The 25,910-nt window shown below is 45.7% G+C and overlaps 1 protein-coding gene and 1 pseudogene across 7 annotated transcripts; one reads left to right on the forward strand and one right to left on the reverse strand.

Annotated features, from left to right (window-relative positions):
* Nucleotides 1-279: 279 nt before the first annotated feature.
* LOC140710709 (ornithine aminotransferase, mitochondrial-like) lies at nucleotides 280-2,180 on the reverse strand (annotated as a pseudogene).
* Nucleotides 2,181-2,355: 175 nt separating this feature from the next.
* On the forward strand, nucleotides 2,356-17,732 carry LOC103247830 (putative protein SSX6). Of its 7 annotated transcripts, none has more exons than XM_073013238.1 (7): nucleotides 2,356-2,424; nucleotides 2,855-2,969; nucleotides 11,055-11,150; nucleotides 12,993-13,042; nucleotides 15,064-15,199; nucleotides 16,743-16,897; nucleotides 17,591-17,732. In XM_073013238.1, exons 1-7 carry the CDS (start codon nucleotides 2,356-2,358, stop codon nucleotides 17,648-17,650), a joined length of 681 nt encoding a protein of 226 aa, XP_072869339.1. In that variant the 3' UTR covers nucleotides 17,651-17,732. The 7 variants fall into 7 exon arrangements, with proteins under 7 accessions (XP_072869339.1, XP_072869340.1, XP_072869341.1 ...); XM_073013239.1 differs by having other exon boundaries at nucleotides 16,743-16,815; nucleotides 17,586-17,732; XM_073013237.1 differs by lacking the exons at nucleotides 2,356-2,424; nucleotides 2,855-2,969; nucleotides 16,743-16,897 and adding exons at nucleotides 9,121-9,826; nucleotides 9,987-10,121; nucleotides 10,265-10,379.
* Nucleotides 17,733-25,910: the final 8,178 nt, after the last annotated feature.

A 25,910-nucleotide genomic window follows, 5' to 3' on the forward strand; every position in this document is an offset into this window, starting at 1 on the left:
GGGATTACAAGCATGAACCACTGTACCCGGCCATGTTCTGCACATCAAAACAGTTTCACTGAATGTAGATGTCATTACATTCTATTATGTTACAAAGCAAAAGGGAGCTTCATAAACGTTGTTCTATTATGTATCAACTGAAAAAAAAAAAAACATATATTCCAGAAAAAGGTTTTGAAGACACATGGGAGTGGAATGTGCCTGCATTAAGAGCAGAGCTTTTACAGGACCACCTGTCTGCAGCCGGCTCCCAAGCACCACTGAAAACAGCTGCTACACTTAGAACGACAAGATAGTCTTGTTAATGATTTCACTGGACTCTCGAATGTCATCCTCCTTGACTACTAGCAGAGGCGAAACCTCATGATGTCATCATGGATTGGCTCGGCCAGAAGTCCACAATCTCGAAGTCGTAGACATACCTTCCAAGCATCACAACCTTTGTTGTCTTGAATAACAATTGCGTTTAAAATTCTTTTCCTCCTGGGCACAGTAGCTCATGCCTGTAATCCCAACATTTTGGTAGGCTGAGGCAGGTGCATTACCTGAGGTCAGGAGTTCAAGACCAGCTTGGCCAACATGGTGAAATCCCATCTCTACTAAAAATACAAAAATTAGCTGGGCACAGGGGCACATGCCTGTAATCCCAGCTACTCAGGAGGCTGAGGCAGGAGAATCGCTTGAACCCAGGAGGCAGAGGCTGCAGTGAGCCAAGATCGCACCATTGCACTCCAGCCTGGGTAACCAGAGTGAACCTCTGACTCAAAAAAATAACTAAATGAATAAATAAAGCAATCATTTTCCTCTTACGGCAGTTACAGCATCAGAAGGTAGCTTCATGGGTTCATTTCTCAAGATAGTATCCATTTTTTTCTGCATTTTCAGCACGGTTTTCTTCTTCTAAAACCTCAAGGGCTGCAATGTGTAACAGCCTAGTGTATTGCCACCATATGTGTAACCATGTTCCCCTGGTTTAATGGTCAGTATTATGCCATCGTCCCACAGCACCGCAGTCACAGAGTATCAACCCCTAGAAAGGGCCTTTCCAAGGAGGACTATATCAGGTCTGACATTTTCATGATCAATAGCCAGCCATCTACCATTTTTGGCCAGTCCTATCTGTATTTCATCAACAATGAACAGTACCAAGCTGGGAACATGAGATGGGACGAGGGTAAGTAAAAATACCACAAAGCTTATTGTTCTTACAGAGTTTCAACTGGTCTTTCTTTCTTCTTTCTTTCTTTCTTTCCTTCTTTCTTTCCTTTTTTCTTTCTCTCTCTCCCTCTTTCTTTCTCTTTCTTTCTTTCTTTCTTTCTTTCTTTCTTTCTTTCTTTCTTTCTTTCTTCCATTTATTTATTTATTTGACAATCTTGCTCTGTCGCCCAAGCTGGAGTGCAGTGGTATGATGTCAGCTCTATGCAACCTCTGCTTCCTGGGTTCAAATCATTGAGTGAGCCCAGGAGGTCAAGACCAGCCTGGGAAATATAGCAAAAGGCAAGGTGGTGCATGCCTGCAGTCCCAAAGCCAAGGCGGGAGTATCGCTTGAGCCCAAGAGGTCAAGACCAACTTGTCAACATAGCAAAACCATCTGTACTAAAAAACAAAAATAAAAATATTAGTGGGGGCGGAGTGGTGCATGCCCATACTCCTGAGATCAAGGTGGGAGGATTGGCCAATGTGCTGGGATTACAGGCATGAACCACCACTCCTGGCGGATTGTTACATCTTGAAACGCCCCACATTCTAAGTGTTGGCGGGCTCTTTTAGTCTCAGAAATTCTAGCTCTCTTCATTCTAATAATTTACAAATCACCCAGTAATAGCCTCTAAATCCGTTCATAGTAGTCATGCTCAATTCTCTTCAACAGAGCAGAACCCCCCATCCGTCTGCCTGATCAGATCCATCACCAGAGAGACCATGTTATCTCTGGGACTCACTTCCCTTCCTTTATTTATTGAGTGGCAGGGTCAGAACGCCCCCACTCAATACAATTACACAGTCACATCCCTGCCTCCACAACAAGGGTCTGCACAGCTTTCAGGGTAAGCCTAGCTCTAGGGAAACTACTAACAAGAGTAGCCAACCTCCTCCTAAAGACACAAGGCTGCTTCGCCCATAGGAAACCTGTTATCCCCAATCAATACTTCTCCCAGAGACCCCTGGTTCCCTGTTTTCATCTGACTTCTCCCCTTACTCACGGACAGATAAGCCCCGGATGGAGAAATGCAGCACCTGATTCCAGGTGACTGAGTGTGACCGGCCTTTACAGATTTCTCCCTCCACAGGACCAAAGGTCCTGCAGCTGGAAAGACTCAGGCAGTTTCTCTTGCAGGTCAGACTGGTCCCGGTGCCATGAACAGAGATGAAGACTGTGCAAAGAGAGCTAGGGATGATGCTCAAACACCAGAGAAGATACAAAAGGTGACCTGGAGGGGGCAGAGTAGTGACCCAGGGGACAGTGTGGGGTGACCAGGTTTCTGAGGAGGGGTGAACAGAGATACTGGAGACAAGGAGCAGGGTCTCGGGGAGATCTGGAGCCTTGGGAGCCCCCTACCCTCACTCTGTCATCACCTAGCATCCTGGAGACAAGTCTGTGACCTTGCACTTCATTTGGTGACTCTCAGTCCATTCTGGAAGGTGGGAAGAGAGCCAGCCAGCAGTATTAAAGCCCTACTGTGTGGCAGGAAAGAAGCTAGGGTAGGTCCCCGATGTTGTCTCAGTTAGCCATGGCATCAACCAGGACGGATTATCATCCCCACTTCCCAGATCCAGCACACAGGAAGTGGCTCCAGCTGAATGGCAGACATGCCTAGCTGAGTCACTGCCAGAATTCCTTTTTTTTTTTTTCTAGGCTTTTGATGATATTGCCAAATACTTCTCTAAGAAAGACTGGGAAAAGATGAAAACCTCAGAGAAAATCATCTATGTGTATATGAAGAGAAAGTATGAGGCCATGACTAAACTAGGTAACAGAAAGTTCTAGGTACAACAAGTCTGGGGACATATGAGCATCCCTTTTTCTGCTTTGGCTACTTCTTAGGCTGCAGAAAGTACCCCACATCTTCCTTTGTTCAGGGAAAAGTCACAAGGCAGCTTCTGGGTGTTCTGCTCTTCTGTATTCTGTCAGGGCTGAGGGCAGGGGCTGGCCACAGTGGAGCTCGTACCTAGATCCTGCATGTTTCTCTCCCATAGACGTCTGTTCTGATGAGCCCAACCGTCTCTGTGGCATCCCGGCACCCCCCACCGCTCCCCACCCCCACCTTCCTTCTCTCGGTTTGTCTCTCTCTTTCTTTCTTTTTTGAGTCAGAGTCTCAGTCTGTCACCTAGCCTAGAGTGCAGTAGTGCAATCATAGCTCACTGCAGCCTTGAATTCCTGGCCTCAAGTAATCCTCCCACCTCAGCCTCCCAAAGTGCTGGTACTATAGACGTGAGCCACTGTTCCAGGCCTAAGCTTCTCTCTTAAGCAGTAAACACTTTGCTTCTTTCTACGTTTCAAGGTCACCCTCCCACCTTTCATGCGTAATAAACGGGCCACAGACTTCCAGGGGAATGATTCTGATAATGACTGTAACCGTGGGAATCAGGGTGAGTAGATGGGAAGGGGCTGGAAAGGGTCTCCTCAAGCCCAGCTACTTTTCAGCTCAGCTACCTGGGAAAGATCCTCAGGCGTTTTTTCCCTTATACACATCAGGGCTGAGTGAAAAAAAAAATGCATACAGAAAGTTAACTACAGAGGCTATTCATATAAAATTTTAAAACATGCAAAATAAGAATATATATTTTTATGGAAAATAAGTAAATGGTAAATGTATAGAAACATGAATGTGAATAAAAAGTCATCAAATTAAGGTGACTGGCTGTAAGTGGAGGAGGGAGGGCAGGGATTGGTGAGTGCTGCACAGATAGCTACAGCCGTGACTTCTTGATAGTGTGTTTTGTTTGTTTTTGTTTTCAAGACGGAGTTTAGCTCTTGTCGCCCAGGTTGGAGTGCAATAAGGCAATCTCAGCTCACTCCAACTTTCACCTGCTGGGTTCAAGTGATTCTCCTGCCTCAGCCTCCCAAGTAGCTGGAGTTACAGGTATGCGCCCCCACACCCAGCTGATTTTTAAATTTCTGATAGAGATGGGGTTTCACAATGTTAGCCAGGCTGGTCTCAAACTTCCTGACCTCAGGTGATCCACCCGCCTCAGCCTCTTAAAGTGCTGGGATTACAAGTGTGAGCTACCACACCCGGCCTGTTTGTAGTATTTCTAATATTCTGAATAAATAAATCAGACCTAACATAGCTGTGGGGTGATGTTGAGACCCGACTGAACTCAATATTATTCCCTATACTTTTCTGTGTGTTTGAAATATTTCTTTTTTAAAGGACGTATTGTTCTTCTAAGCACTGTTAATGAATCAAAGGACAGTTAAGAAAGTGTTACAAGTGAAAAAAAAAAGAAAAAAGAAAGAAACTATTAAAACTATAGATCCGCCAAAAACTTCCAGAGTTTGTCTCATTAACAGCATGTAGGTATTGGATAAGTATCTTAGGAGTGAGGGTGATGACCCATTATGTAATAAAGATCGCTGTTTTTCTGTATGTTGTCAAAACCAAATAGTCTTCTCATTCCCAACCAACCCCGATTCTCCATGATGAGCTTGGAAGAGAGTTTGAAAGAGTGATCCCTCATCCAACACACAGAGAGCTTTCCCACTTCTCAGAGAGCAGAGATAACATAGGGTGAAAAAAAAGACAGGTTACTGGGTAGAGAGCTTTGTACATTTCAGGAATATAAAGAGGACGTATGTGTTTACTGGCCCTTCTGCTCTGGCAACACAATTATAAGACAAGGTCAGAATATCCAAACCGTCTCCAATAGACCTATTACTCCCCAACGAAACAGGCCAGGTTCTACAGTGTCCCACCATCACTATAAGAGATCTGAAAATCCAGTGCTTGAGTATCTGCCAAGTTTTTGACATTAAAGGAGTGTCTTTATACTGAAAATATTTCAGAGCCACTGGAATAAATCATCCATGGTTCATCACACATTTAACAGCTTAATTCACATACCATAAGATTCACCCATTTCAAGTGTACAATGATTTTCAGTTATTGTACATCTTGAGTGGATAGAGTTCAGATTCCCAACCAATCAACTTAATTATTTGGGCAAAAGTAAAAGATATGTAATGATATAAGTTGAGACTGTGATGGGGTTTAACCCCCATTTGATAAACCACGAGATAGAAAATTCTGAATTGATGCCACAGACAAATGCACCAACCATGACTAAACATAATTCAGAAGCAAATCTCAACTACTTAACAGTGAGTGGACTCATAACCTGTGGGTTCATTTACCCAAGACAAGGAGCCCTCAGAGAGGGAGAGTGCAGGCAGGGAGAGGCAATCGTGGTCATAGTGGGGACAGTGGGAGACAGAGATATACAGGGTGGGCAGAAGAGGGACAAGCAAAGAAGCAGGGGAGACCCAAGGCCTAGTGTGGGCTGTCATATCGAGATTTAGTTGACTCACAGTTCTGCATGGCCTCATTGAAATTTTTCTTTCTTTCTTTCTTTGGCCTCAGGAAACAATCACGGCCAAAGGTGAAGAGGAAGCAAAGACTTTCTTCACATGGTGGCAGGAGACAGAAGTGCAAGCAGGGGAAATGCCAGATGCTTATAAAACCATCAGATCTCCTGAGAACTCACTGTCACAAGAACAGCATGGGGAAAACCGCTCCCATGGGGATTTTTAATCCGTGGGGATTGCAATTCGAGATGAGATTTGGGTGGGGACACAGAGCCAAACCATATCAAGCCACAAGCCAAGAAATGCTGGCAATCACCGGAAGCTGGAAGAGGCAAGGAACAGATTCTCTCCTAGAGCCTCTAGAAGAGTACAGCCCTGCTGACAACTTGATTTCAACTCAGTGAAACTGATTTCAGATTTCTGGCCTCCAGACTTGTGAGAGAATAAATTTATGTTGTTTATGCTACAAAGTTTGTGGTAATTTGTTACAGCAGCCAGAGGGAATTTGGGGTGGTTGTAAGGAGTGATGTAAATTATGTTAAAGAACCTTTGCAGTTGTAAGGTACATTCATTCATTCAACAAACAGTCGAGGCAATATAGAAGAGTAATTAAAAGCACAGACTTTGAGGCTGGGCGTGGGGTGGTTCACCCTTATAATCCCAGTGTTTTGGGAAGCCAAGGCAGGAGAATTGCTTGAGGCTAGGAGTTACTTCCAGATCAGCGGGGACAACACGGCAAGATCCCATCTCTTAAAAAAATTGCTTTAATTAAAAATAAATACATACATTTAAAATTGTATACATTTTAATGTATACATTAAAAATACATACATCCAAAGCACAGACTTTGGACTCAATTCACCTTGGGGGTGAATCCCAGCTCTGTCACCCACTGACTATGTGACCTCGAGCAGACTGCTTTATTCTCTGAGCCTCAGTCTCAACATCTGCACACTGGGGATGATAATAGTATTTAACTTAAGAGAAAGTTGTGAAAATTAATGGGAAGATGCACATAAAGGGCTTTGTGCTGGGCTCAAGGGCCATTGCCCTGTCCCTGCCTTAATAGAGCTCACTGTCATTTTGGGAGGATCTTAGAGAGATCAGGGCTGTAGACGGAAAGCCCAGAGAGGAACGGGGACGTGTTGGAGGTACCAGGGATGGGGGTAGGGGAAACTTCTTAGAGAAATTGACTTATGAGCTCCCTGAAGAACACAGTGGGCCCTAATTACATACTCTTTTTACTACTATTATTGCAAATATTATTAATATCAATAGGTAAAACATATTTCTGGTTCTTTGGTCTTCTAGAAAAAAAAATACAGAAGTGTTTTTTAGTTTAAATTTATTTTTAAAAACTTTTTTTTATAGAGGTGGGGGTCTCACTATGTAGCCCAGATTGTTCTGGAACTCCTGGCCTCAAGTGATCCTACTATCTCCTGCCTCAGCCCCTTAAAGTTTTGGGTTTACAGGCGTGAGCCACTGGGACTGGCTCATGGAAATGTTTCTTTCCCTCTCTCTCTCTCTGTCTTCTTTTTGTTTAGACAAGATCTTGCTCTGTGGCCCAGGTAGGCAACAGTGGCCGGATCATGGCTCACTGCAACCTCGTACTCCTGGGCTCAAGCAACCCTCCTACCTCAGCCTCCTGAGTAACTGGGACTACAGGCACACTACCTCGCTAATTTTATTTATTTATTTTTATTGTAGAGATAAAAGACAGGGTATCTCTCTGTTGCCCAGGCTGCGGTGCACTGCGTGATCGTGGCTCACTGCAACCTCTGCCTCCCGGGTTCAAGCGATCCACCAGCTGTGGCCTCCCAAAGTGCTGGGATTACAAGGGTGAGCCACTGCGCCCGGCCCAAGTTTCTTACGTTACTACAGAGTTCCTAGGAAAAATCCCATACATGAAAAAGTTAGAAACTGACAGGAAGGATTTGAGATGGCGACCTGCTTCGTATACACTGCTTATTAATACTGGATAACAAATGCACCGCGGGGAATGGTGGGGGAGATAGGAAAAATGGCAAGATAAAAGCAGCCCATGAGTACTCTGATTTTGAAAGAATCTAAAGAGAAAATCAGAGCATGCGTACTCTGAACTTGGAGTAGCCAATCCCAGGGGATGCTTTAGGCGGGAAAATCAGAGTCTCTGCCCTCGCTTTGAGAAGGTTCTGTCCCTGGAGCCTGAGCTGAGAGACCCCACATCAGCTTGGCTTGTCCCGCCTACTGTTCTGACTTCTAATTGGCCAGACGGAGTTCACTGACTGCCCTGATTGGTCCATCATCCTGGGGCAGTGACATCACAGAATATTTTCTCCTCCTCCAGCCACACTTTGTCGCCAACTGCTGCCGACCTCGCCACCACTGCTTTGTCTCTGAGGTAGGTTCTCTTGAAGGGACACCCCAGATGGGCCAATGGGGGCAGATAGAAAAGGAGGAAGCCTCCGCAGGGGCCTCAAGTGCTTGGGCTTCCGAAAATCTTGAGGACTGAAAGACAACTAATGCCTTTCAGGACGATCATCATGGAGGAGCCTCCCGCCTCGGCCTCGCGCCTACAGGCCTGTGCCATCCCACCCCTAGAAATATTTTTTCATTTTTGTATTTTAATAGAGACGGGGATTCGTTATGTCGGCCAGGCTGGCCTCGACTGCCTGGGCTCAAGTAATCCTCCCGCCTCGGCCTTGGGACTACAGGCACGCACCACCTCGCCCCCACTAATATTTTTTTGTTTTTCATTTTTTAGTTCAGACGGTTTTGCTGTGTTGGCCAGGCTGGCCTAGACCGCCTGGGCTTAAGCAATCCTTCTGCCTCGGCCGCGGGACTACAGAAGGGCACCAGCCTGCCCACGCTTTTTTTTTTTTTTTTTTTTTTTTTTTTTTAGTAGAAACCGGGTTTCACTATGTTGGCCAGGCTGGCCTCAACATCCTGGGCTCAAGCGATCCTCCCACTTTGGCCTCAGGACTACAGGTGTGTGCCATTCTGCCCCTGCTGGTTTGTTGTTGTTGTTGTTGTTTTTAGTAGAGACGGGGCTTCACTACATTGGCCGGGCTGGTCTTGACCTCCTGGGCTCAAGCGATCCTCCCACCTCGGCCTTGGAACTACAGACTACAGGCAGGAGCCACCTCACCCATGCTATTATTTTGTTGTTATTGTTGTTGGTAGAAATGGGGTTTTGCTATGTTGGCCAGGCTGGCCTCGACCTCCTGGGCTCCAGAGAGCCTCTTGCCTCAGCCTTGGGACTACAGGCATGCACCACCCTGCCCCCACTAATATTTTTTATGTAATTTTTTTTTTTTTTTTTTTTTTTTTTTTTTTTTTTTTAGTAGAGAGTTTCGCTAGGTTGGCTAGGCTGGTATCGACCTTGTGGACTGAAGCCATCCGCCCCCCTTGGCCTGCCAAAGGGCTGAGATGTTACAGGCCTGCGCCACCACCCCCAGCTAATTTTCTGTGTGTTTTTCTTTTTTGTTTGTTTGTTTGTTTTTGTAGAGATGGGGGTTTTGCTGTGTTTCCCAGGCTGGTCTTGACCTCCTGGGCTCAAGTGATCTGCACACCTCGGCCTCCCAAAATGCTGGGATTACAGGCATGAGCCACCGAGCCTGGCCGATTGCTGCAAATTGAAATGCCCCCCATTCTCTCTAAGTGATGGAGGGCTCTTGTAGTCTCTGAGATTCTAGCTCTCTTCCTTCTAATAATTTACCAATAACCCAGTAATAGCCTCTAAATCCTTTCATATTAGCGATGCTCATTTCTCTTCAACAGAACAGAACCCCCCATCCCTCTGCCTGATCAGATCCATCACCAGAGAGACCATGTTACCTCTGGGACTCACTTCCCTCCCTTTATTTATTGACTGGGGGTGTCAGAACGCCCCCACTGGATACAATCACACAGTCACGTCCCTGCCTCCCCGACAAGGGTCTGTACATCTTTCAGGGTAAGCCTGGCCCCAGGGAAACTACTAACAACATTAGCCAATCCCGTCCCAAAGACTCAAGGCTGCTATGCCCATAGAACCTGTCATCCCCAATCAATACTTCTCCCAGAGACCCCTGGCTCCCTATTTTCATCTGACTTCTCCCCATGTCTTTACTCACGGACAGATAAGCCCCAGATGCAGAAATGCAACACCTGATTCCAGGTGACTGAGTGTGGCCGGCCTTCACTGATTTCTCCCTCCACAGGACTGGAAAGACTCAGGCTGTTTCTCTTGCAGGTCAGACTGCTCCCGGTGCCATGAATCGAGACGACGCCTTTGCAAAGAGACCCAGGGATGATGCTAAAACATCAGAGAGGAGAAGCAAGGTGAGGTGACCTGGAGGGGACAGAGCAGTGGTCCAGGGGACAGAGTAGGGTGACCAGGTTTCTGAGGAGGGGAGGACAGAGGTACTTGGGACAAGGAGCAGGGTCTCGGGGGAGATCTGGACCCTTGGGAGCCTCCCACCCTTGCTCTGTCATCACCTAGCATCCCTGGAGACAAGTCTGTGGCCGTGCACTACATTTGGTGACTCTCACTCCATTCTGCAAGGTGGGAAGAGAGCCAGCTAGCAGTATTAAAGCCCTACTGTGCGGCAGGGGAGAAGCTGGGGAAGGTTCCCATGTTGTCTCAGTTAGCCATGGCATCAACCAGGACGGATTATCATCCCCACTTCCCAGATCCACCACACAGGAAGCGGCTCCAGTTGAATGGCAGACATGCCTAGCTGAGTCACTGCCAGAATTTCTTTCTTTCTTTTTTCCTAGGCCTTTGGTGATATTGCCAAATACTTCTCTAAGAAAGAGTGGGAAAAGATGAAATACTCGGAGAAAATCAGCTGTGTGCATGTGAAGAGAAAGTATGAGGCCATGACTAAACTAGGTAACAGAAAGTTCTAGGAACAGACAAGTCTGGGGACACATGAGCATCCCTTTTCCTGCCTAGGCTACTTCTTAGGCTGCAGAAAGTACCCCACATTTTCCTTTTGTGCAGGGAAAAAATCACAAGGCAGCTTCTGGGTGTTCTGCTCTTCCGTATCCTGTCAGGGCTGAGGGCAGGGGCTGGCCACAGTGGAGCTCGTACCTAGATCCTGCACGTTTCTCTCCCATAGGCGTCTGATGAGCCCAACTGTCTCTGTGGCATCACAGCACATCTCCCACCCTACCTTCCTCCTTTCGCTCCTTTCGGCTTTTCTCTCTCTCTCTCTCTCTCTCTCTCTCTCTCTCTCTCTCTCTCTCTCTTTGAATCAGTCACCTAGGCTAGAGTGCAATAGTGCAATCATAGCTCAATGCAGCCTCGAACTCCTGGGCTCAAGCATTCATCCTGCCCAGCTTATGGAGTAGCTGAGGCTACAGGCACATGCCGCCATGCCCAACTAATTTTATTTTATATTTTGTAGATATGGGAGTCTCTCTATGTTACCCAGGCTCTTCTTGAACTCCTGGCCTCAAGCAATCCTCCCGCCTCAGCCTCCCAAAGCGCTGGTACGACAGACATGAGCCACCGTGCCGGGTCTAAGTTTGTCCCTTAAGGAATAAACATTTTGCTTCTTTCTAGGTTTCAATGTCACCCTCCCACCTTTCATGCGTAATAAACAGGCCACAGACTTCCAGGGGAATGATTCTGATAATGACCGTAACTGCGGGAATCAGGGTGAGTAGATGGGAAGGGGCTAGAAAGGGTCTCCTCAAGCCCAGTTGCTCTTCAGCTCAGCTACCTGGGAAAGATCCTCAGGCATTTGTTCCCTCATACACAGCAGGGCTGAGTGAAAACAAAATTGCATACAGAAAGTTGACTACAGAGGCCATTCATAAAATTCTAAAACATGCAAAACAAGAATATGTATTTTTATGGATAATAAGTAAATGGTAAATGCATGAAAACATGAATGCGAATAAAAAGCCATCAAATTGAGGAGACTGGCTGTAAATGGAGAAGGAGGGGGGCAGGGATTGGTGAGTGCTGCACAGACAGCTTCAGCCGTGACTTGTTGATAGTGTGTTTTGTTTTGTTTTTGTTTTTGTTTTGAACTGGAGATTTGCTCTTGTTGCCCAGGCTGGAGTGCAGCGGCGCAGTCTCAGCCCACTACAACCTCTGCCTCCTGGGTTCAAGCGATTCTCCTGCCTCAGCCTCCTGAGTAGATGGGATTACAGGCGCCCGCCACCATGCCCACCTAATTTTTGTATTTTTAGTAGAGACAGGGTTTCACCATGTTGGCCAGGCTGCTCTCAAACTCCTGACCTCAGGTGATCCACCCGCCTCAGCCTCCCAAAGTGCTGGGATCACAGGTGTGAGCTACTGCACCCAGCCCGTTTATAGTGTTTCTAATATTCTGAATAAATAAATCAGGCCTAACATAGTCATGGGGTAATGTTGAGATGCGACTGAACTCAATATTATTCCCCATGCTTTTCCGTGTGTTTGAAATATTTCTTTTTTAAAGGACTTGTTGTTCTTGCTAAACACTGTTAATGAATCAAAGGACAGTTAAGAAAATGTTAAAAGTGAAAAACAAAAAGAAAATGTTAAAAGTGTAGATCCGCCAAAAACTTCCAGAGTTTTAACAGCATATCGATACTGGATAAATATCTTAAGAGAGAGGGTGATGAACCCATGACATAATAAAGATCGCTGTTTCTCTGTATTTTATTAAAACCAAATAGTCTTCTCATTCCCAAACAACCCCAATTCTCCGTGATGAGCTTGGAAGTGAGTTTGAAAGAGTGATCCCTCATCCAACACAGAGAGCTTTCCCACTTGTCAGTGAGCGGAGATAACAGTGTGTGAAAAAAAAAGACAGGTTCTTGCGTAGAGAGCTTTGTGCATTTCAGGAATATAAAGGGGACACATGTGTTTACTTGCTCTTCTGCTCTGACAATACAATCATAAGACAAGGTCAGAATGTCCAAACTGTCTCCAATAGACCTATTACTTCCCAACAAACAGGCCAGATTCTACAATCTCCCACAATCACTACAAGAGATCTGAAAATCCAGTGCTTGAGTATCTGCCAAGCTTTTGACTTTAAAGGAGTGTCTTTATACTGAAAATATTTCAGAGCCACTGGACTAAATCATCCACGGTTCATCACACATTTAACAGCTTAATTGACGTACTTATGGTATGTACACTTCACCCATTTGAAGTGTACAGTGATTTTTAGTTGTTGCACATCTTGAGTGGATACAGTTCAGTTTCCCAACAAATCAATTTAATTATCTGGGAGAAAGTAAAAGATATGTAATGGAATAAGATGAGACTGTGATGGGGTTTAACCCCCATTTGATAAACTATGAGATGGAAAATTCTGAACTGATGCCACAGATAAGTGAACCAACCATTACTAAACGTAATTCAGAAGCAAATCTCAAATAACTCCTCAACAATGAGTGGACTCATAACCCTCTGCTGCAGAATGCCCTGATGCAACAGAAGTCTCTCTAGAGTTTGGAAATCTTTCCCAACAAATTAAAATTCTGATGTCTTCTCTTTCAGGTGAACGTCCTCAGACGACTTTCGGCAGGTTCCAGAGAATCTTCCCAAAGGTGAGTATCTCTCAAATCTAAAGGACCAGAGAACCTTTGTCTCTCCACGCATGTGAATACAGGTAAGAGTGGGGGAATATCAAAAATGCCCTCATTGCCTCCTTCTCCCCATGTCTATCACAACACCTGATGTTAGCATCGACGGCTTGATAATACTAAGAGCTGTCATCCTTAATACTTCTTTTGTTTTCATAGTGATGCCAGATACTACTTTAAGCAGTTCACATGGATGAATTAATTTAATCCATAAGAAGACCTCTATGACGTTGTTTCTGTTATTATCTCCAAATAATAATGAGTCACACACTTCAGTTGTCATCCATATAAAAGCCATGTGACTTGGTGCAAATCTTCTAAGTTCTCTGAGCTCCAGATTCCTGGTCCATGCAATGGAAATAAGAATCACAGTCCACGTTTTAGATCATGGTTATCAGCAGCATAATAATAAAATGAGGCTATCCGGTACAGAGATGTTAAAGAATTTTCCTGAGGCGCAGTGGCAGGGGTAGTCTAATCTAGAACTCCAAGCCATTTAAAGCTCATTCACGTTTGCATTTGTTTATGAAGTTCAGATGTTGCTCACTAGGGCTTTACCCCATAGGGCCTGCTAGAGCTTCTGTTGAGACACCCACTCTCGCAACAGGAAGGACCAGCTGGCCTCTGCTCTGTTACCGGGGTCGCTTGCATGGCTTAGGAATCGCTTTGACTGTTGACCCCTCCCTACTGTGAGCTCCTTGAGGGCCTTGTCTGCACCTGGGGCATCTGGGAAGCCCCAGTCCCAGTCCAGGGGATCCCTCGGAGGCCCCTGAATGAGTGACCCCACAAGCGCAGATTCAACTCTGGTTTAGAGGGTAAAGGGATCTGGGAGTTGGGTTGCCAGTGTGGAGACCGAATTCAAAGAAGGATCCAGAAAGATATTGTTGTTATTACTACATTTAAACAGTGTTTACAAGCTCAGAGAGGACTTTCCCTTAGCCTATTTTACATGTATTGTTCACTATTTCATAAGCGAGGAAGCTGCGTAAAAAGTACCTTAAGGGCCGGGCGCGGTGGCTCACGACTGTAATGCCAGTCGTGAGCCTTACTTTGGGAGGCCGAGGCAGGCAGATCACAAGGTCAAGAAATCGAGACCATCCTGGCCGACATGGTGAAACCTTATCTCTACTAAAAACACAAAACTTAGTGGGGCGTGGTAGTGCCTGCCTATAGTCCCAGCTACTCGGGAGGCTGAGGCAGGGGAATCACTTGAACCGGGGGAGGGGGAGATTGCAGTGAGCAGAAATCACACCACTGCACTCTAGCCAGGCGACGGAGCAAGTCTCCGTTTCAAAAACCAGAACAAAAACAAAATCAAAACAAAACAAAAACACAAAAATAAAAGAGTAGCTTAATATTGTTGGTCAGTGACACATCCCAATGCAAGCAGAATTGGTATGGGTACCACCTCACTGAATTCCACATTCAATGTTGGTGCCTCGGTAGGGTGGTATGCCATATCTGGTACTGCTTTCTTTGATGTCTGGGTTAATTTCAGCAAACCATTTCTTTCCCTCTCTCTTCCCAGTATTCATTGCCCCACATCATCTTTCCCAGCAGCGTTTTGTCCCCTCTCTATGTCTTTACATTTACTCTCCCAGCAGCAGTCTACAAGCTTATATTGGGATCCCTTGTATTTTATAGAAGCTCTTCCTTTTGTAGACCTTGTGAAGTCTTAGAATGCTATTCTACAAAACTTCTGTACACCACACTCTCAATTACATGGAGATTTCTGCTGTTTGCACAAATGTCAGTCTTGAAAGAGTGTAAAGATAAGCATTCTAGCCCTGGAATTCCACCCCATTCATTTAGGCCATTCCTTTCCCTTCTAACCTCCCAGGTTTCTCCTTATTTAGGTAAGTGTAACTCTCCCAGCGTTGTTGAGAACATTGATTAAGGTAATGCGTGTGAAGACGCTTTGTAAGCTCTAAAGCACTATAGAAATGTGACTGATACTGTTTATCTGTGACCTTCACATTACAAAGATCATGCTCAAGAAGCCAGCAGAGGAAGGCAACGATTCGAAGGGAGTGCCAGAAGCATCTGGCCCACAGAACGATGGGAAACAGCCGTGCCCCCCGGGAAAACCAAGTACCTCTGAGAAGATTAACAAGACATCTGGTAAGAGGAAACAATCCAGGAATAACCCCTCTGGCTTCCCTGGCTATGTTCAGGTGTGGGGACTGGGTGTGTGGCATGGATCCCAGACAAGCCTGGGTCCAGGCTGGGCTGATGAGCTTGCCCAGCTCCAGATGAGATGTTAGACATGACTTCCAGAGACACAGACTGGAGTTGACGTCCGTATAAAAAACCACGTGACTTGGGGCAAGTCTTCCAAATTTTCTCAGCTCCAGATTCCTAGTCCATAAGATGGAAATAAAGAATCATAGTTAATAGATTGTTTGGAGGTATTAAATTAAATATAGAAAGCCTGATGACATGAAAGGTGCTCAAGCAATTCTGCCTGTGATGACCTGGGATCATAGCTTACTCAGCTCAATGCCTGATACCCAACACAGGTGTACTTCAGAGATATTGCAGGTTCGGTTCCAGACCACTACGATAAAGTGAGTCACACACGTTGTTTTTTGTTTGTTTGGCAGCGCATAAAAACATTATGTTTACACAACAGTGTAGTCTACTAAGTGTGCAATAGCGTTATGTCTAAAAATGTACATACCTTAATTTTAAAATAATTCATTGTTAAAGATGCTAACAATCTTCTGAGCCTTCAGTGAGTCACACTCTTTTTGCTGGTGGAGGGTCTTGCCTCGGTGTTGATGGCTGCTGGCTGATCAAGGTGGTGGTTGCTGAAGGGTGGAGTGGCTGTGGCAGTTTCTTAAAAGAAGACGACAATGAAATTTGCCACATCGATTAGCTCTCCCTTTCATGAAGCACATCTCTGTAGTATGTGATGCTATTGGATAGCATTTTACCCACAGTAGAACTTCTTTCAAAGTTGGAGTCAATCCTCTCTAGCTATGAAAGTTTTAGATGGCGTCACCTTCCAATAGAAGGCATTTTATCTATATTGAAAATCTGTTGTTTAGTGTAGCCACCTTCAACAGTGATCTTAGCTAGATCTTCTGGGTAACTTGCTGCAGCTTCTCCATCAGGGTTTGCTGCTACACCTTGCACTTTTATGTTATGGAGACGGCTTCTTTCCTTAAACCTCACAAACCAACCTCTGCTAGTTTCACACGTTTCCTCTGTAGCTTCTTCACCTCTCTCAGCTTTCATGGACTGGAAGAGAGTTTGGGTCTTGCTCTGAATTAGACTCTGGCTTAACGGAGTGTTGTGGCTGGTTTCATCTTCTATCCCGACCACTCAAACTTTCTCTATTTCAGCAGTAACGCAGTTTTGCTTTCTTATTCTTGTGTTCACTGGAGTATTAGTAGTATTATTTTCTTCAAGAACTTTTCCTTTGCAGTGTATACTATTATTTCCTTCAAGAACTTTTCCTTTGCATTCACGGCTTGGCTGTTTGGCGCAAGAGGCAGAGTTTTCAGCCTGTCTTGGCTTTCAGCATGCCTTCCTCACTCAGCTTAGCCATTTCTAGCTTCTGATTTAAAGTGAGAGACATGCGACTCTTCCTTTCATTTGAACACTTAGCGGCCATTGTAGGGTTGTTCACTGTCCTAATTTCAGTATTGCTGTGTCTCAGGAAATAGGGAGGCCCAAGAAAAGGAAGAGAGGCAGGGAAGAGCTCATCCGTGGAGCAGTCAGACCACACACAACATTGATCGGTTACGTTCGTCGTCATCTGTGGGCGCAGTTCCTAGTACCCCCAAAGCATTTACACACAACAGGATGACTATAGTCAATAATAACTTAATCGTACGTTTAAAAATAACTAAAAGAGTGTAATTGGATTGTTTGTAACACAGGAATAAATGGTTGAGGGGATGGATACCCTATTTTCCATCATGTGATTATTACGCATTGCATGCACATATCAAAACATCTCACGTACCGCGTAAGTATATACACCTACTGTGTACCCAAAAAATAAAGAACAAAAATTATTTCAAAAGACTAAAAGACAACAAAGATTATTGCAATGATAACATCAAAGCTCACTGATCACAAATCACCTTAACAGATATAATAATAATGGAAAAGTGTAAAATTGGTGAAAATTTCTAAAAAAAGAAAATGCTGTATCTGCGAAGCACTATGAAAATGAGGTGCCATTAAACAAGGTATGCCTGTGTGCCCTTAACAAATACGTGCAGAGTGAAAGGAGGTATGGGTCAGCGTTCCCGTAAGTGAAGATGTTGGGAATCTAAACCTCACAACGGAAGGAGCCAGAAGCTAAAACTTTAATTGCCATTTGGCCTGTATTGGTGTGGGTCTAAGGTCTCAGCCTCTCTAGCCAGAGAATGTGAAAAACTGGGTAAAGAAGGCCTGTGGGCACTTGGGAGCATGGAGGCATCTCCTGATTTTGAGAAAACAGAGCCTAACACTCTTCAACCTACCCAACCCTCATCTTCCAACTCTTCTCCATCATAGGACCCAAAAGGGGGAAACATGCCTGGACCCACAGACTGCGTGAGAGAAAGCAGCTGGTGATTTATGAAGAGATCAGCGACCCTGAGGAAGACAACGAGTAACTCCGTAAGTGAACCTTCGGCTCATCCCCCACATCCCTGCAGATGTGCTATTCTGTTACGGTACCGGTATCCCATCTTGTCACTTGTTCCCCAAATCATTCCCTTCTCATAATTTTCTAGGGTACAGCATTGAGGCTGAATGATGAGATTTCCCATGCTTCCATGCAGGGAGCTTTCTACTCCCTGCCCTGTATATCCAGGGATCCTCCCTACCCAGGATGCTGTGGGCTCCCAAACCCCAGGTCAGCCCTGAGGTGTGGGCCACACCTTCCTCTAGCCTAGGAATGGATAAACCAGGTGAGGAAGTCACTGTGGCATGAGCGGATGGTTCTCTTCGAGGAACCGTGGAAGGTGTGTGCAGGTCCCGAGGTAGGGCAGAATCAGAGTGTGAAGGGTCTAAAGGTCAGGAGGAGTTGAGACTGAGTGGTCACACGGTGGGAACTCACTGCCACTTACTTTCCTTCTCTCTTCTTGCCTCAGCCTCAGGGATGTGACACATGCCCATGATGAGAAGCAGAACGTGGTGACCTTTCACGAACATGGGCATGGCTGCGGACCCCTTGTCATCAGGTGCATAGCAAGCGAAAGCGAGTGTTCACAACAGTGCAAAGTTGAGCGTCATTTTTCTTAGTGTGCCAAGAGTTCGATGTTAGCGTTTCCGTTGTATTGTCTTACAGTGTGCCATTCTGTTAGATATTATCCTTTTCATTGATGAGCAAGACACGCTTAACACGTATTTCGGTTTGTATATCCATGCATCTACTTAAAAAATAAGTATAGTCAGATATTCTCTGCATAGAACAGCGCTACCCTCCTCTCTCCCCAGATGTGACTACTGAGGGCAGTTCTGAGTGCTTAATTTCAGTTTCCTCTGCATTTACACACACACCACACACACTCGCGCGTGCGCGCGCGCGCACACACACACACACAGTCACACCAAGTACCACTATAAGCATCTCCCATCTGCTTTTCCCCAGTGCCATGCGTCCTGGTCAAGCCCCCCTCACTCCGTTTCCTGTTCAGCATGTACTCCTCTCATCCAATTCCCGTGTATCAGTTACTGACAGTTAATAAACCTTTGCAAACGTTCCCCAATTGTTTGCTCCTCTCATTATTGTGCACACAGGTCTGTGCACGTGTGTGAATATTTCTTTAGGAGAGATTCTTAGAAGTGGAATTGCTGTATCAGAGGAGTCATTTATTCAACAAAACACCAATGAGTGCGTACTCCTGCTGAGCGCTGTTCTAGGTGCTGAAGAGACATCAGGGAACAAGGCAGGCAGATGTTCCTGACCACCATTCTAGAGGAGGATGTTTCCAGTTGGTTGGTTGGTTGGTTGGTTTCTAGAGACGGGGTCTTGCTCTGTCCAGGCTGGAGTGCAGTGGCATGATCATAGCTCAATGCAGCCTTGAACTCCTGGGCTCAAGCGATCCTCCCACCTTCGTCTCCTAAAGTACTAGGATTACAGGCTTGAGCCGCCGCGCCTGGCCTCCAGTTTTTATTTTGATAAGGACCGTACACTTCAGTCCTGGAGCAGGATTCTGCAGCAGGTGATTGGGCATCTTGGCCTTCGCCCTCTGAACGAATTTCAAGTTCAAGGTCTGGGACGGTCCATTTGGGAATATGTGGGAGGAGACACAGATGAAATCGTCCTCTGGGTAATGTGGAGGAATGAAGAAGATGCGTGCACTGTAGACCCTGTGATGGACAGGGAATAGAAGAGTCCACTTAGTCTCCATGCAGGGGAGCAACGGTGGGAAAGTCCCCTGGACAGAAGCATGAGACTGCCCATCAAGGGTCTCACCAACCAAGGGCCTGGGGGCTGGGGTGGGGACGATGATTTGGGAATGCGTCAGTTCTTTCTCACAGGTACCACTGCACAGTGCAGAGGGGAAACAGTTGTGGGGAAGGGAAGGGCAGAGGGGAGTCTATTTTAGAACAAATCGTTGTGTGTGATTGGAGACATTAAGGCTGCATTCACACACAACGGACTTGAAACACCAGCCCCAGGTGGAGGCAGGATGAGAGCTGTTTTGACTGTCCACAACCCATCACCTTGGCCTCCTGGTTCTCCCCAGCCTTGGAAGGAGGACACTATCATCATTATGCCTATATGATAGATGAGAGACGGAGTCCCAGACAGATGGTAGGCGTCTTGTCACAGGTCCTACAGCTGGCAGGGGCAGGAGGGGCTGAGTTTGGAGCTCACTGACGTCAGAAACATTAAGGAGGACAAGTGTGTGTGATGGAGGGAGGGAGAATTGAACGAGCCCTTAGAGAGGGAGAGTGCAGGGAGGGAGAGGCAATCGTGGTCATAGTGGGGACAGTGGGAGACAGAGATATGCAGTGTGGGCAGAAGAGGGTCAGGCAAAGAAGCAGGGGATGCCCAAGGCCAAGTGTGGGCTGTCACAACCACCAGAGGGAGAGGGTACCAGGAAGGAGGTTGTGGGGCTCCAGGAGCAGCAGAGGTTCCCCAGATCTGTGAGCATGCCCTGCCTGGCACTGCAGGAAGAGGTGGCTGCCACCCAGGTCAGTGTGGACGTACCTCTACCTGTGTCTCAGAGGAAACAAATTCTATTTTATCCCAATATAGTTCTGTGTTACACAAATGTAACATTCGGCTACTAAATACCGAGAGCCTTATCCTCCATGCAAATAGAGGAGAGGATACCCTGAAAGAGATACTGAAGGATTTGATTTTTCTTTCTCCCTGGGAAGATGGGATCCATAAGTTGGGTCCCCCAGCCCACAAGACAGGTGCAAGGAAGGGTGGCTGGAAGATTGTGAGTCATGACAGGGAACATTTTTCCTTAGGCTCCTTGGGTGTATAAAGCTCCCGACTAACTGTCTATCATGGACAGATAAAGAGTGAATGTGGTCCCCTCTCCACAAATGTGTTTCTCTCCTTCATTATTACTGTGAAGGGCTGAAGGTCCATCAAGTTTTGACACATTACTTTGGTTTGTCTGTCTGTCTGTTTTTGAGATAGAGTCTCATTCTGTCACCCAGGCTGAAATGCAGTGGCGAGATCTCGGCTCACTGCAACCTCTGCCTACCAGGTTCAAGCCATTCTGCTGCCTCAGCCTCCCGAGTAGCTGGGATTACAGGCTCCTGCCACCATGCCCAGCTAATTTTTGTATTTTTAGTAGAGACGGGGTTTCACTGTGTTAGCCAGGATGGTCTCGATCTCCTGACCTTGCGAACCACTGGCCTCGGCCTCCCAAAGTGCTGGGATTACAAGCGTTAGCCACCTCGCCAGCCTTCACTTTCTTTAATGAATGATTAGCAGTTTCATCTTACAGGCGAAAGTGGCTACTGCCAGCCAATCTGAGTGTGGTGTTGCAGGGGAACCTGGCTGATTCAGATGTTTCAACTGCAATTTTAAATTAACCTACCCGATGATTATGCTAAGACCCCTTCCCGTTCTGTGTGGTGTTTTTTGTTTTGTTTTGTTTTGTTTTTGTTGTTGTTGTTTTGGTTTTTTTTTTTTGATTCTGGATTTGGAGTTTTTAAGGGGTTTTGTTAGAAAGAGCATCTCCTCGCCAGGCACAGTGACTGACATTGTAATCCCAACACTTTGGGAGACAGAGGCAAGCAGATCACTTGAGGTCAGGAGTTTGAGACCAGCCTGGCCATCATGGCGAAACCCCTATCTCTAGTAAAAATACAAAAATTAGCCGGCCATCGTGGCGGGTGCCTGTGAATCCCAGTTACTGCGGGGTCTGAGGCAAGAGAATCACTTGAACCTGGGAGACAGAGAGTGCAGGGAGCCAAGATCATGCCACTGCACTCAGCCTGGGTGACAGAGTAAGTCTGTCTCAAAAGACAAACAGCATCTCTTGCCTGCAGTGATTTGAGCTGTGGTCTTGTCTCCTTGGGTTTCTCCATCAGTCTGATCCCATCTACTCTATCTCCCAGGAATGTCTCAATATTTCTGGTGGACCACTGACAACGTTTTCTTATTTTCCTCTACTGTTAAGAATTGATCCTTGAAAACATTTTCTTCCCAGTTGGATGGATGTTGAGTGGGGTACGGGATCTATCTGCCGTCTTGCTCTAATCATCTGGTTTTAGATATTTTATGTACTTTTGTCACTACATATGTGTAATTTTTCTCAATTTTGGTTTTCTAAATGGTTATTATTGGCATGTAAAAACCCTATCTATTATTGAATGTATATAATATTTTGTTACCTGTCTGGGTGCAGCTTCCCCTGAATTTTGGCGCAAGACCCAGTCTGTTTTATTCTCCAAAAGAAAGCTGACAGGCTGGGTGTGGTGGCTCACAGCTCTAATTCCAGCACTTTGGGAGGCCAAGGGTTGTGGATCACCTGAGGTCAGGAGTTCGAGATCAGCTTGGCCAAGATGATGAAACCCCATCTCTACTAATAACACACACACACACACACACACACACACACACACACAAAATTAGCCGGGCATTGGTGGTGCATGCCTATAGTCCCAGCTACTAGGGCAGCTGAGGCGGCAGGATCATTTGAACTCAGGAGGCAGAGATTGCAGTGATCCGAGGTGGCACCACTGCATTCCAGCCTGGTGGATAGAGACTCTTATCTCTAAATAAAAAGAAAAAGAAAAAAAGAAAATTCACTTCACAGGTAATAGAGAGCAATAAAGGAATAATTTATGGATGATTTCATAGGGGATACTGATGGAAAGAAAGGACGTATACATTTTCCAGAGCTGAGCAGTTCACTGCAAAAATCACCAGAACTGCCTTTTTCTCCAAAAATATTAGCCATAAGCTATTCTACTACTGGCTCTTTTAGTCCTTCCCTCTATTCCAAATCCTCAAATTGTGCTTTTCCTTATTGGAATAATTTTCCTCTGCCCAGATCTGGGTCCTCCACAACACTTAACACTGTCTTCAAGTGTGTGAATTCCCATTACTTTAGCTCAGGTTCCCAAGGAAACAGGCTTTGGGCCATACAGGACACCTCTAGACAGACTATACTGAGAAACCATGCTTGGAACGGTGCATGGGGAGAGGAGAGGGAATTTACGTACCTGGCTTTCACTCCTGGTTCTTTTTCTTATTGGTCAAAATTTACCCCACCGGCACAAACTCTTCCACACTTCTAGATTGCATCACCTGCCCCTTTGGCAGCTGTCTGGGAAGCCAGATCCCACACTTTGAAGTGTTTCATACAATCCAAAAGTGGTAGCAGAGGCCAGGCTTGGTGGCTCATCCCTCTAATCCTAGCACTTTGGGAGGCCAAGGCGGGAGGATCATGAGGTCGGGAGTTCAATACTAGCCTGGCGAGCATGGTGAAACCCTGTCTCTACTAAAAATAAAAAATTGGCCCAGCATGGTGGTACGAGCCTGCAGTCTCAGCTACTTGGGAGGCTGAGGCAGGAGAATTGCTTGACTCTGGGAGGCAGAGCTTTCAGCGAGCTGAGATCACACCACTGCACTTCAGCCTGGGTGACAGAGCAAGACTCTGTCTCAAAAACAAAACAAAACAAAACAAAACAAAAATCAAAAAGGTGGTAGCAGAAACCAGAAAGTCCAGGTATGTAGGTAATTGACCTGGTTGTACAGCAGCAACCAAGGGTGAAAACTAAATACTCCCAGGCAAGTCCTAAGTTAACCAAGTAATTGGAGTACCCATCTCTGTCAGTTAATTGCCTTTATTGGAAGGAAAAATAAAACTCATATCTCTGTGACAAGCAGGTGCTTACAGCTTGGAGCAAGGTACCTAGGCTAAAGTCGGCTGGTGACAGGGAGACCGGGACATCATCTTCCTTGATTTCCTTGATGTTCGTATTTCAAAGAGACGGCTCCAAGGCCCTGAAGAAAGACACTTCTAGGGACCAGGCATGGTGGCTCACATCCATAATCCCAACACTTTGGGAGGCTGAGGCTGGAGGATCACTTGAGACCTGGAGTTCAAGTTCAAGACATTTCTGGGTTATAGGGTGGATAGAGGCTTACATATCAAAGCAAGAATTTACAAATACAAATTTTCTCAAGAAAATGCTCTAAGGAAAGTGAAATGGGGAAAGGTCTCTTCTTGCCCTTTTGGCAACAGGAAAATCTCAATTTTATGTTTAGTTACCCTTACAGTTTCCCCCTATTGTTGTTATTTTATAGTAACACTGCAATTTTCTAATTATCTTCACTGCTGTTTTTATCTTTCTCTGCATAATTTACAACCACCTAGATATTCAACAAGTCCATAGTAATATGCAAAGCAAATCAATTATCAGGATTATAATAGAATGATTTTTTTCTTTTTTTTTTCGTGACGGAGTTTCCCTCTCGTTGCCCAGGCTGGAGTGCAATGGCACGATGTCAGCTCACTGCAACCTCTGTCTCCTGAGTTCAAGCGATTCTCCTGCTTCAGCCTCCCGAGTAGCTGGGATTACAGGCATGTGCCACCAGGCCCAGCTAATTTTGTATTTTTTGTAGAGATGGGTTTTCACCATGTTAGCCAGGCTGAACTTGAACTCCCCACCCCAGGTGATCCACCCACCTCGGCCTCCCAAACTGTTAGAATTACAGACGCAAGTCACCAGGCTCGGCCAAGAATGAGTTTTTAAATTCAGTATAATACTCACCTTGTCAGGGGGTGGGGCGGCCTTTCAACACATCATACTGGTTAATTGTGTCAAAGTCAAAATAAATTATAGAGACAAATCCCTAAATCAAATGCTCTATTCGGGAATCACAAAATTGCAATTCAGGGCATACACACAGACTAGGGTGGTCTTCAGTATGTCCAACAAACAGAGAGAAGTTGGAAGTTTTATTAGAAAGAAAAATGTTACATATTGTTTTGGAATGAGGCTCATTGGCCCTGGAGAAGCTGGTTCATTCGCACGATCAGCTTTCACATTCCCTCTTTTGATCAACATCTTTCTTTGAAAACCTCACTGATAGCCATCTTAAAGTGAGGCTTCATTGTCACTCCATGCCAGGATGGACCTGGGCCGGTTGTCTTTGTCCCATGACAAGGGAAAGGTAAGAGATTCTGTATCAGGGACATGGGCCACATTTGAGACACAAAGAGGTCAGAAGGGGAAAAAAATCAGGCATGTTTGTCTGGAGTTCAGCATCAAGTTCCATCTTGTTAGTTCCATCTGTGTTAGCAATCATCTTGAAGCACTAGGCCAACATTATCCTGTTGGGAGAACTGGCTTAACAAATATTAGGCAACAAGACGGGAGCTCAAAGATCATAATACAAAAATAACTAGCAATTGGTTTGTTTTATTTCATTTTATTTTACCTTATTTTTATGTTTATTAATGTATTGCAATGGATTATTGCTCTGTTGTCCAGGATGAAGTGCAGCGGCATGATCCCAGCTTACTGCAACCAACATCTCCCAGATTCAAGCGGTTCTCCTGCCTCAGCTTCCAGGGTAGCTGGCAATACAGGTGCTCACCACCACACTCGGCTAATTTTTGTATTTTCAGTAGAGACGTGGTTTCACTATGTTGGCCAGGCTGGTCTCAAACTCATGACCTTAAGTGACCTTGGCATCCCAATGTGCTCGGATTACAGGCATGAGCCATCGCGCCCAGCACTTTGGGAGGCCGAGGCCAGTGGATCACGAGATCAGGAGATCGAGACCATCCTGGCTAACACGGTGAAACCCCGTCTCTACTAAAAATACAAAAATTAGCTGGGCATGGTGGCAGGAGCCTGTAATCCCAGCTACTCGGGAGGCTGAGGCAGCAGAATGGCTTGAACCTGGTAGGCAGAGGTTGCAGTGAGCCGAGATCTCGCCACTGCATTTCAGCCTGGGTGACAGAATGAGACTCTATCTCAAAAACAGACAGACAGACAAACCAAAGTAATGTGTCAAAACTTGATGGACCTTCAGCCCTTCACAGTAATAATGAAGGAGAGAAACACATTTGTGGAGAGGGGACCACATTCACTCTTTATCTGTCCATGATAGACAGTTAGTCGGGAGCTTTATACACCCAAGGAGCCTAAGGAAAAATGTTCCCTGTCATGACTCACAATCTTCCAGCCACCCTTCCTTGCACCTGTCTTGTGGGCTGGGGGACCCAACTTATGGATCCCATCTTCCCAGGGAGAAAGAAAAATCAAATCCTTCAGTATCTCTTTCAGGGTATCCTCTCCTCTATTTGCATGGAGGATAAGGCTCTCGGTATTTAGTAGCCGAATGTTACATTTGTGTAACACAGAACTATATTGGGATAAAATAGAATTTGTTTCC

Source organism: Chlorocebus sabaeus, chromosome X (assembly GCF_047675955.1).
Source record: "Chlorocebus sabaeus isolate Y175 chromosome X, mChlSab1.0.hap1, whole genome shotgun sequence".
NCBI classification, from domain to species: Eukaryota; Metazoa; Chordata; class Mammalia; order Primates; family Cercopithecidae; genus Chlorocebus; species Chlorocebus sabaeus.

Excerpts from the sequence above, each read along its gene's own strand:
- LOC103247830 (XM_073013237.1), top strand. The coding sequence starts at position 9,758 with ATGAATCGAGACGACGCCTTTGCAAAGAGACCCAGGGATGATGCTAAA. Across the intron at positions 9,827-9,986 it reads CATCAGAGAGGAGAAGCAAG|CATCCCTGGAGACAAGTCTG; the intron begins GTGAGGTGACCT and ends GTCATCACCTAG. Across the intron at positions 15,200-17,590 it reads GAAGATTAACAAGACATCTG|GACCCAAAAGGGGGAAACAT; the intron begins GTAAGAGGAAAC and ends TCTCCATCATAG.